Source organism: Asparagus officinalis, chromosome 2 (genome assembly GCF_001876935.1).
Source record: "Asparagus officinalis chromosome 2, Aspof.V1, whole genome shotgun sequence".
Taxonomy (NCBI): domain Eukaryota; kingdom Viridiplantae; phylum Streptophyta; class Magnoliopsida; order Asparagales; family Asparagaceae; genus Asparagus; species Asparagus officinalis.
The window spans coordinates 79449724-79461994 of record NC_033795.1 but is presented as its reverse complement, the minus strand read 5'-3'; the positions used below and the strand labels follow the sequence as shown (position 1 = coordinate 79461994).

Here is a 12271-nt window from a genome sequence, read left to right as displayed (position 1 = left end):
ATACACACACGTGTGTATACATACATATATATGTATATATATATATATATATACATACATACATACATATATATGTATGTATGCACATACATACATATATGTATGTATGTATGCACATGCATATATATTATATATATACATATATATATGTATACACACGAGAAAAGTGTTCCTAAGGTGACACCTTAAGTTCAATCTAAGTAAGTGCCTTCAAAACTACATTGTATGCTATCAATTTATTTGATTCACTCCGTTCATTTCGATTTATATGTTTCAAAAAACCTATAAAATAAAAATCATGATGTTTTATTACTTCTAACACATGTTTTCATTGTCCCTTTAGTTGTATTCTCTTAAAACCATTAATTTTACAATCACCTGATATATAAGTAACTATTCCAACATACCTAATTTTTTATTTATTTACAATGCAAAACATATAGATCAAAATGAATGGAGTGGATCAAATCATCAAGTAACTTAATTGCATATAATGTAGTTTTGAAGTCCTTAGATTGAACCTAATTGTGTCACCCTAAGAACACTTTTCCCTATATACACACACGGTCTATACACACACACACGGAGAGGAACATGAGTATCCGTGATATCAAGGACCAAATTTTGGTCATGGGTAGGGAGGTGGCCATGTTCCATTCACTCATTTAATGAGTGTAATGAAATGGTGACTATTTGAGGTGGAAAACTTTAAATTTGTGGATAAGAAGTGGTAACATCACTATCAAGCATCCAATGTTTTAAATATTGGCCGATAAACCGATATTATCGATGATTTATCGGTTTTGGGGGCCTTCCGCTATGATAACTTCAATTTTAAATCGGTTATCATTTTTGGATGTTTACTATTGATAATGCGGCGATAAAGTGAGTTATCGGCCGATATTGTCAGCCTAAAAATTGGAAGTATTGGCATTTGATTTGAGTTTTGATTTCGGGCAACAGCCGCCTATTCAATGCACTTTAAACCTAACCCGACTCGAGTCTCTACCATTGGTTAGTGATCCTAAACATAATTATTTTGATTTTGATATGTTTTAAATTTTATTAAGTATAGTTAGATTACATTTAGAATATTATATTATGTATATCACCATCCTGTAATGTCAGTCCGATAAATACTAATTATTCTTGATATATCCTCGATACCCGCTATCTGATATGAATTTTGACCGTCTGATAAATCCCCGATAGCTAATATTTAAAACCTTGCAAGCACCCCTATGTTATGTGGGTACTTCTAACTTGAACCCGTACTCGTACCCGACACGTAGCGGCACTCGTCCAAGCTCCTTGGACACTCCTTTCATATATGCATACATTTAGTTGGGCATGTACTTGATTAAACAATACATATTTAAATTTAGAAAACTTGTCAAACATTTCATGGACGTAAATTCCACTGTTGACATATGCTTCTCGAAATTCATTGGGTTCCAAACTATGATTTTGACGGTCGTTTGGGTGTCTAGTTCAAAAAATAAGCGTTTTTATAATTTATAATCCACATTATAAAAAACATAAAAATGTTATAGAAATTTTAATTCTTATGACATGTGAATAGAAAAATACTGACATCATGTAACCTATTACTTTCAATACACAATATATGTATATCAATATTTATAGACCCATGTCCCTATACCCTCCCCATTGTATATGTACCACGTCTCTTACCCGTGCCCGTGCAACATAGCAGACACCTATTTTGTCCTTGGTACCAAGGATGCTTAATTTTCTCATATGTGTGTGTAAGGCTTATATAAACTTAAGTGGAATAGAATCACTTGTCCACCAACTTTTTTATCTATTAGATTTGCTTTGAGATTTGTGTTGCCATGTGATACACATCAAGGCACACACTCAAAGATAGTCTTGACTCTTGATGTGTCTCCTGTATGAACATGAAGTTCAAAACAAATCTAATGGATAAAATAGTTACCATTCGAATTTTTTTGAGATCATATATTTGAATTATACACGTGAAGTTTGAGCTGACCTTACCTGTATGTATACATAAAAGTTTGTTATATGTTAGTATATTTTCCTTGTAAATATTTTTATAAAGCAGCTGTCAAACCTAACTATTGAAAGTAGGTGTCGCACACCATAGAATGCATAACATTCCACTGTCATAAATTTATCTTACATTTTGCTAGATAGCACACCAATAGAATGCATAACATTGAACTGGCACACATTTCTCTCCCATTTTCCAATACTGAGAGGGAGGGACTTTGGTTTTTTTTTTTTTTGGGTGGGGCCATATAAGAAACTCGTTGAAGATGAAACTCTATGCAGAAACTGCAACTGGAACGAGGAACAGAGTTTCATATACACGCTCTTTTTCTGTTTGTTGTGCATGTTCTTGCTAGATTGCCACCGTAAATGTTCTACTGGATTGCCAACTTATATGCTGTGCTTTCTAAAACAATTGCTCCTTGACCTGCATAAAATAAAAAGGGTGGCAAAAATGTGCATAGGAAAGATGTGAGGTATCTAATGAGCATCTGAAAACATTAGACAAATACTGGTATTTGGTGTTGTATATGATGTGGATTTGTGATGGACTTCAGTTAATGATGCTTCATAGAACTCATCAAACTAGTATGATTGTATCTCATAAGTTTTACACAACAAAGCAACTGGAGTAATAGCTTCAAAACTTAATCCTTCCAACCATATATTAGAGTGAAATGCTCATACCTGACATGATATTTAAGCTTATGATCTATATTCACAATTTCTTCTTCATGACTTTGAATCATTGGCTTTATGTAACTTTCGTACGTGCATGATTTTTTAAACAAATTACAGAAACAAGATGAATTACTTATGGAAGATGTCTGGATTCTTCTAAGAGCTGGAAGATTGGAGGAGGCATGTGAACTTTGCCGTTCTGCTGGGCAGGTAGATCAACAATGCACTAACTCCCTCTCTCTCTCTCCCTTTTTTTTAATGCTTTGTACGTCATATTTTTGTACTTTTTTTTGTCTTCTGTTGCTTTCAGCCATGGAGAGCGGCAACTCTATGTCCTTTTGGGGGGTTGGACCAATTTCCCTCAGTGGAAGCTATGCACAAAAATGGGAAGACAAGAATTTTGCAAGCTATTGAACTGGAAAGTGGAATTGGACACCAATGGAGACTTTGGAAGTGGGCATCATATAGTGCCTCAGAGGTAGGTATAATGCAATTGTGGTTAATTCTTTTCAATATTTAATTTCTCTTCCTTTTCACCATTATCAGTTAAAAAGATTTGCTTGTCTTATAACTTGGCAAGTGCAGAATGTACCATTATTCCCTTTTGATGATGCCGGCTTTTATTTTATCTGCTACTTTAATTTATCTCGGTTGCACTCATGATAGTTTTGCCATACGCCATACATGGGATTCTGAAGAAACATTTCCTGCATTATCGGAAGGAAACATCTGTATCTTGGCTATGCAACCTATTATTTACTCCTGTTTTTCCTCTTAATCTTTCTCTCTACTGTGGAATTTCCATAATTACCAATGCATGACACTGAAGTTTGGATACTATACAGGACATGGAAATGGAATACACAACTTTATAAAAACATGGCAATATGTGTATGTATACGTACTCTGTAGTAGCCACTTTGTTACTTATACGTCAGAATTAAAATAATAACGAAATTAGATGCTAGGTTTATTTAAAATTGCAAGAAATAAGTATTGTAAAGGAGAATCATCAAAATACTTAAAAGCATCAACAAATTTGTTGATCTCCTAGTTAATCATAGTTCATGTAACATACGTACATGTGTTTGTTCTTAAACAATTTCTTTACTATTTTTCTTTTGGAATTTCTATATTTCACATCAATTGTAAGTCACTTTTTGAATATTGTCTTATACATAGATGGTTCTTCACAAAAATCCCACCACTATTCTCAATTATTCATTTTATAAAAGTTTTTATAAAAGTTTTTCTAACTGTAAAATGAATTTCACATGAAATTTGGAAGCAAATTGACTAATGATGCAGCATCAAAAAGGCATGCTAGAAAAATAAATACAGTTGCGCGTGACTATCAAAATTGTTTTCTACATTTCTGGGATATGATATGGTTTGTGACCAGTGTTATCGAGGCGCAAGGCGCAATGCGGGGCGCAAAGGTCCCTTACGCGCACCATGCGCAAGGCGCACAACAAGGCGCGCGCCTCACTAACTGAGGCGCATAACTCAAATTAATATTTACCAACATCATAAGACAGAAACATATAAGCAACATATTAGTTACCTACATCCAAAATTATGAGAATATCAACTTAAATCATCAATTATGCTAACTGAATTTTTAAAGTAACAAAAAGATACAAGAAACATGTATTTAAATCATCAAATTAAGTGATTAACAATTATGAGCATATGTTTATAAATTGTCACATAAAAAGACTAAGAAATATAATTAACAAACATGACTGTTTATAATTTTCTAGTTAGTATTCTTAATTGATATTTGCTACTTAGCTTGAAAAGATGAAGAATGAATGTAATAATTACATATTTACATGTTCATAATTTGCTATTAGCATGCTAATTAGAGAAGGAAGTTACAATTAGCAAACAAGTATACTAAATTACTAATTATTGTTTTCTTTTTATAGGTTAAACATGAAAAGATGAAAATAGATTAGCAACTAGTAAGAAAGAGTACCCGGGGCGCGCGCCTCAATAACACTGTTTGTGACTTCTACTATTACCTATAAAGGAAGAGAAGAAGGCCCGCCAGCTTGGGGGGGGTGATGGGGTACCTAAGAACTGAACTAGTTATCTACTTCTTTTTCTGTTTTCTTATGTTTCAACATTTCATCCTCAATTCAACACTTAAGCATCTCTTCAGTAATCAAACATATTTATCTTTCGTTAATTTTGATGACACTAATGGATAACATTCTTATCCCCGTTTTTGTTCTAGTTTCTCTAATTGCAGTGTTATTAATTTTGGCGTTTTATTGTGCTTGCTGGTGGCACATTTCTGGAGAATTGGTATATATAAATGTCAGCCGTTAATTTCTGGCCTAAGAATTATCTTAGAAACAATGGTGTGAACCTGTCTCGCTAGATCATAAATCTTTGGTGGTTGGAAAGTCTCTGCTGACCTATACATATTTATGGCCTGCAAATCTAAGGTCTTAACACATTGTTGGTTGTGTTGCACCAGCGATCAACATAATCTTACATCGAGAATTTGAATGCAGAGTGGTAGAAGTGCACAGTGTTTTAGGAGTACTCTACCATGCAAGCATGTGAATATAGTTGAAAACAGGCAATGAATTTATAGGCCATTGATGTACACAGAACACTGGGCGAGAAATCTGTCTCCAGACATTGAATCAGGCAAATATTAAGATGGATGACTATCAGTGAGAGTGAAGATAAAATAATCAACGCAGTTATTTTCTGGAAACTCGGTTATGAGCTATGTATTACTATGACTGGACAAGTCATTTGTGATCCGTTTAGTATGTACATGGTAAAGCAGTTAATTGACTATTTAGCAGGAGCGATGGGCTGCAGACTAGGACAAGACTAATAGGTTACCAAGAGAAACTCATAATATGGAAGCGGAAGATCTACCCCCCCCCCCCCCCCCCCCCCCACACACACACACACACACACAAAAAAAAGAAAAACATAAAACAAAACAAACAAATGCGCGCGTAAGTCTGTAGACAGTAGACAAATGGCAGAATAAATTTCATGTAGCTGACCCTTAAGCTTAGATGAAGTTTATGCTGGGTTACAGTGATTCTCCTGCTAAATAGTGCATCAAATATTGGGTTTTCAAGAAAGCACATAATACTTTTGTGTCATTTTGCAAGCACTTTATTGATTTCAGAATTGCAGGTTGTTAAACTATGAACTCTCGGATATTAGTGTAGACTATCTGACTGTGACATGAGAAAACTGATGAGAAATTAGCATTCAGCTCTGAGCTTCATTGTGATAATGAGAGTCAAATTGAAATTCATTGCCTTGATGTCAAGCGTAAATTGCTTTTAAAGTCGTAAATTTGATCTTGTATGTTTAACAATTACACGTATGAGGAAAAATAGCATTATTTTAGATATCTTTTAAGATTTGAAGCAAACATCTCATGTGTATAATAACTTCATATATCTGGCTGAAAACATGACTTTTCATTCAAATTTTTGGTGAAGAAAATTGCAGAGCAAAATGGTGGAAGATATGAGATGGCTGTATTTGCTGCTCAGTGTAGTAACTTGAAGCGTGTGCTACCTATCTGCACTGACTGGGAGGTAACTTGTTCTTCTCAGAGAATGCTTTCTGCTTAGATTTTGACTTATCTATTTTGTTAACTATAGAGTACTTCTGTCTATACCTATTTATTCTGCCACAGAAAGAAAATATGGCTTTCCTTGTGGGCATGATGTTTATGATACCTTATGACTGTAATAATGTAGCCAAACACGAGAATGTGCTGGCTTGTAATTTTGTGATTTTTTTATTTACATTTCTCAAAAGTAATGCTTCACCAGACCCCAGTTTTAACAGGGGAAAGGTGTTTAAGGATGATATTATTGATGTAATACAGCAACAATTTTCTGACTGTTTCACTTCTAGTTCTTTCTTACCAGTAGTTAATTATTCATTTTCTGATGTTATTTGTTTCCAATTAAGCAGTCATAGTTTAATCATATATGATGTGTTTACTTTGTAAAAAAGAAATTAAGAGCATGTTTGGCAAATAGTCAAGTGGATTATAATCCACTTTTGGATATTTGGCAAGTGAATTATTTTGGATTATAATCCACCAAAAAGAAGCTAGGGTACCCTAGCTTATTTTTGCTGGATTATAATCCATGAAGTTTGAGCAAGTAAAAGATAATTGTTCCCATCATGATTTCACAAATTCGCAAGCCTGTAAACTAACTCACCAACTAAGTTGCATAGATACGGGTATAGGTGTGGGCGGCGGGCGCGGTTCCGGGTACAGGACTCGACAAATTTGTAAGAACGGCTAAAAAACATGGACTGTGATTATAGTAATGAACTAGATACACTTGACCCTTTGAGTACATGTTTGAATAAATGTATGCGTATATTTAAGGAGTGTCCAGTGTCAGTATGGGCACGGGTACAGGAAGTGTAGGAATATGTGTTCGGTGTTGTGATAGGAGTACTCTGGTAGCATAGCTCACCAAAAGCTCCATTAATCTACCTTTTTGGGCGACAACAATGGTAGATTGTAATCTATCCATTTTCCAAACATGTGAAGTCTGAAAACGGATTACAATCCACTAAATTTACGTAAGACTTTGGGTTATAATCCATAGTTCCCAAACTTGCTCTAACTTCTAAGTTAGCATGTCAGTTTTTTCATCACCAGAAGTATCAGTGCTAACTCTGTAGTTTTGCTAATTTTTTTTGAACCTTGGAACATATTAGACTCAGCTCTAATATACTTGTGAGTTGTGTCTTTTGGCAATTAAAAATGGAAACATTGGTTGCAACATGGTGAATTAGTGCAGAAAATATCTTGTCACTATTAGACAATGAGTCTCACACTCCAGCAGGTGACAGACAGTTAAACAAAATTGATACACGAGACATGCGATGTATGCGTATTTTGTTCAAGTCTACATATATTTGGCTCTAGATACATGTATCTTTTTTCTCCTTATATATGAAAGAAAATAATCTTTTAGTAAAATAATCTATTAAGTAATTAGCTCTTGTCAAAAGGCACAATGTAATCAATCATATAGATACATAGGCAATTAGCAGAAAAATGCAATTGTAGACATGGCTGGATGTGGACGTTGCGTCGAGGCGTGTCAAACACTGTAGTTTTTTCTTTGGATAAGTGTTGCATATGATAGGACATTATCCAAGAATAAGAGATTGGCTTTGATTCTTGGTGATGAAGAGTGGCCTTTACGAATGGAGAACAATATAATTGGTATAATGATGGCATTTGCCGTGAGGAATTTTATTGATTTCCAAAATTATGTTAAGTTTCTTTAGTTTTAAGAGATGATATTAGTATTAGGCATCATTGTCCCTGTATCCAGTATGTGCTTAGGATGGATAATATCTTTCTATAGCATTGAAAGTTTCATGTAGATGAAACTGATTCAGTTACCTTCCCATTACATGTTACAGATTTTATCATTTCTCTTTCATTGGGCCGCCAATACCGGTTCTTATAGCAAGCCTAATGCAATTGTTACTGTAGTAAAGGATATCTTGGAACCTGCAACACGCTAGGTGCTCAGCCAAAATTTTAGTTTGGAGAAATAGTCTTTTACCCACTACGCGTGCTTGTGTTAAGGCTATTTAAATACAAACTTAAACAGGAGTTTTTACCTCTATTTCTCATTTTTCTCTACCAGTCAAACTTCATCATTTGATTGTATGATTGCAAATGAACTATTATGCTTATGTCTTTGGTCGTCCAAACTATACCCATTATCTTAGAGTTAAACTGGTTTCACTGTACATAATTGGCTACAGTAGCTACTATCTTGATCAACCTTCCAGGTTTAGCTGCGTATCGTTCTTGACACCATATTTTTCAGAGAAAACAGTTTGTGTCTATCCCTAGTGCATCTAGAAATATCAATGCATATATATGCTTTAATCCTGCCATCTTATGTATGTTGCCAATGCTAATGGTTGAATTGATAGGGATTCTAATCACTCTATCTTCCACTGCACCATATACCACTGGTGCTTTCCCTCTGACTCGACTTTTTGACTCAACTTTTTATGAACTTGTTGCAAGATAATGCCTGCATTTAACATCATTCATACTCTTAGGCCATGTCAACACAGAAGACAATAAATTGCAGCCTCTTATATTTTCTTCTAAGAATAGTCTTCATTTACACTGCATCTTATAGTTTTGCAATCTTTTTAGGTTTTCATATTTGTTTGTCCGCAATCCAGATGATGTTTTCTTTCCTGGGGTTTAATTATTTATTTGAAATCATTTGTCTTGTTGTAAAACAATTCTTGTTTATGTACTCCAAAACATTTGAGTAAATGATATTACTTTGGCTCTAGAACATAGTTCAGCACTTGGTATATATATCTCACTACATTTCCCTCCATTTAGTCAGCATGCTGGGCAATGGCAAAGTCCTGGCTTGATGCTCAAGTTGATGTAGAATTAACTGACTTTCCACAAGGAAGACTGGAGGATAAACACTATGGTGATGGCATGAATGGAACACCTTCTCAAGGAATTCAGACTTCGTTGCCTTCAGCTGGTCCTGAAACATGGCCATGTCATGTTCTTGATCAGCAACCTCGTGACCTTCCTTCTCTCCTTCAAAAACTTCATTCTCGGTACTGAAGTATTGCTTTCTGATTTTTCTGCCCAACCATGTGCCTACCTTATTCATTATCTTTTTTGTACAGTGATATTGTGAATGAAGCTGTTTCTCGAGCGTGCAAAGAGCAGCATCGACAAATTGAGGTAATAAACAGTGAGCACTGCTTTTAGTTACACACATGAGCGCTTATATGATGTGTTATATTTCCTGTTATAATTATGTAGCTTGTTAACTAAACAAGTAATTAGGTACTCAAAGTTTTCTGTGTAACGAAAATTACCTCTTGTTGATTCACAAACCTAGTATTATTTGATTCTCTTGCACTCTCTACACCCTATATGTTGCATATGTTTTCTGGACAGTCTTTTTTATGTTTCTGGACCTTCCACAAATGTTATCTTCTTCTGCCATTGAATTATTGTCAGATGAACCTCATGATAGGAGATATTGCGCGTCTTCTAGACCTCATTTGGTCATGGATATCACCATCAGAAGATGATCAGAATGTTTTGAGGTATGAAGTCCTATTGCATTGGAGAGTATTCTTTTTTTTTAGTCCCGTTACAAGTCTATATAGTGATAGTGCCCATCTTTCAGGCCTCATGGTGACCCCCAATTGATGCGTTTTGGAGCACATGTTGTTCTTATTCTTAGATATCTACTTGGTGACGAAATGAAGGATGCTTTCAAGGAGAAGCTTACTACTGTTGGTGATCTCATTCTTCAGATGTATGTTGTTTTTAATTTGCGAGTCCGTGTCCCAAACTTAATGCATTTTACAGTGATTATCTCATAACACTCAGACAGAAAGGAACTTAGATCTTTCCCTTTTAGAGAAATACCATACATGTTCTACATTTTTAAACATTTCCGTCTAATTATTTGTTGGTCAATACAACTGGGTCACAATATTTCTCTTTACGTTGGCAATTGTGAGAGACAGCTCTGTAATAATTTAATAAGTCTATATACATGTATGTATAAAGTATTTGTTAAACCAAACTTAAACTGAAGCATCAATTTTCCTTCAAGGTATCTATTAATCAAATATATGCTAGTACCATTCAGGGTCACATAATCTCTAGGATTGCGCGGCCACATGGCTCACAGTGATCTTCCACAGACATAATTAAAAAATGTAGGCGTCCATAAATCCATGGAAATTCCTTTGCTGTTATGATTGCGAGGATCCTATTAGGTGCTTGTCCTATTTTAATTTGTGTCTAGCCGACTGTTTTATCATGCATGGTACAAAGAATAAATAAACTTGATTCACCATGCATTTGCAATTTGATGGCGATTCTGTTCCTATGAGTTTAGCTTTTTGTAGATTATTTATGCATGTGAGCCAGCATTACTTTGGCCCCACGACAAATTGTCTCTACTTATATTTTTGGCCCTGATTTTTATGGCCATTATACATTGCAGGCAACACTTAAACTTATAGGCTTGATGTGCAGGAAGATTTATCCCCAGGGAAACACCTGTATCCATAATATCACTGAGAAATCATGAAAGTTTATAACTTCTGGCTGAGGAAAATGTTAGGTGATGTGGGAATAAATTTTTTATCTGTTCTTGCATTTCCTAGAAGGAAAGAGATAAGAAGCACTGAAACAACATTTCCGTACTAGAAAGTTTTTTTAAACTTTTAAAACCAAATTGCAGCTTTTCACGAACGATGCATGAACACTTATCAAACTTGAATAGCGTTGAATTGCATTTGCTAGGATTTTGATAGTCGTTTATTGTGATGACTTCAATTATTAAAAAAAAAAAACTCATGTACATTGCATCCTTAGCTTGGTGTTATACATTGTTTGGAGTCTTATACTTGATAAATATTCTATGCATGATTGTGATACTTTGTTAACAAATGTAATTACAGGTATGCAATGTTCTTATTTTCCAAGCAACATGAGGAGTTAGTTGGGGTGTACGCCTCACAGCTGGCTCGTCCGTTTTGCATTGACCTTTTTGTCCACATGATGGAACTCAGGCTCAATAGCAGGTATTCATATTTCTTGTTTCTATACTCCATTTTTTACCAGGGACAGAGTAATTGTATTGTGATGTAGTTTTCTGACATTGGGACATTGCGTAGATCTTTTATCTTCTGCAGAATACTAAGAAATATAATGCCATATTGGGAGCACTTCAGTATCTTTATGTAAGAATAAAGGAGATCGTATAAGCAGGCTTCTACAAGTTGAAATATTTTGGAGAGTATTCTAACAAAGAGTTTTAAACAGATTCTTTTGTGTCTTAAAAACAATTTGGTATTATGAAGTCAATTATTAAAGCTATTTGTCAACTCAGGCTACTTATGGAGAGATAGGGGATCACGTAATCTTATTATCAATAACTCAAAGTCATCTAATTTATTAATCTGATCTGTCGTGAAGCCACTACTTTTCCATAGGTTGCACCAAACTTTCCTTTGACAACCCAACACAAGGAATAAAATTTATGAAGTCTCAAATACTAAATCCAATCTATCTATAATTTACTAATAAAACTTGACAATTCTGACCAATTAAATGATTAACTAAATTCTAGTATAGTAACTAACTAAAAAAGATAAATCCAACATGCTAGAGGATAAGACTCTGGTCTATCTGTCTTATCTTTAAATTTGTCCACTATAAACTGAAATTAGAAGATGTTCTACATCAAAATTTCCATGATTGGACAGAAAAATCAAGCTCAAATTTTGAAATAGAACAAATCAACAAATCAAGCATTTTTACCAATTTGGTTGGTCCTGGTGTTACATGAACATTAAGAGGTTACGTATTGAATTAGAGGACTTGATGGTAAGCAGGCATAGCAGGATTTGGAATGATGACATCAATCCCCAGAATATTAGAAAATGAATACAAGGAAGATATATATATATATATATATATATATATATATATATA

General features: G+C 34.5%; 1 protein-coding gene across 2 annotated transcripts in view; it reads left to right on the top strand.

Annotated features, from left to right (window-relative positions):
- LOC109831744 (nuclear pore complex protein NUP107) overlaps nucleotides 1–12271 on the top strand; it is a 39438-nt gene that overhangs the window by 19777 nt on the left and 7390 nt on the right. For both annotated transcript variants that reach the window (XM_020399143.1, XM_020399144.1), the window contains exons 8-15: nucleotides 2836–2928; nucleotides 3029–3196; nucleotides 6207–6305; nucleotides 9128–9360; nucleotides 9433–9490; nucleotides 9773–9861; nucleotides 9945–10076; nucleotides 11236–11358. In XM_020399143.1, the coding sequence (XP_020254732.1) occupies nucleotides 2836–2928; nucleotides 3029–3196; nucleotides 6207–6305; nucleotides 9128–9360; nucleotides 9433–9490; nucleotides 9773–9861; nucleotides 9945–10076; nucleotides 11236–11358 (995 nt within the window). The remainder of the gene's footprint in view (nucleotides 1–2835; nucleotides 2929–3028; nucleotides 3197–6206; nucleotides 6306–9127; nucleotides 9361–9432; nucleotides 9491–9772; nucleotides 9862–9944; nucleotides 10077–11235; nucleotides 11359–12271) is intronic.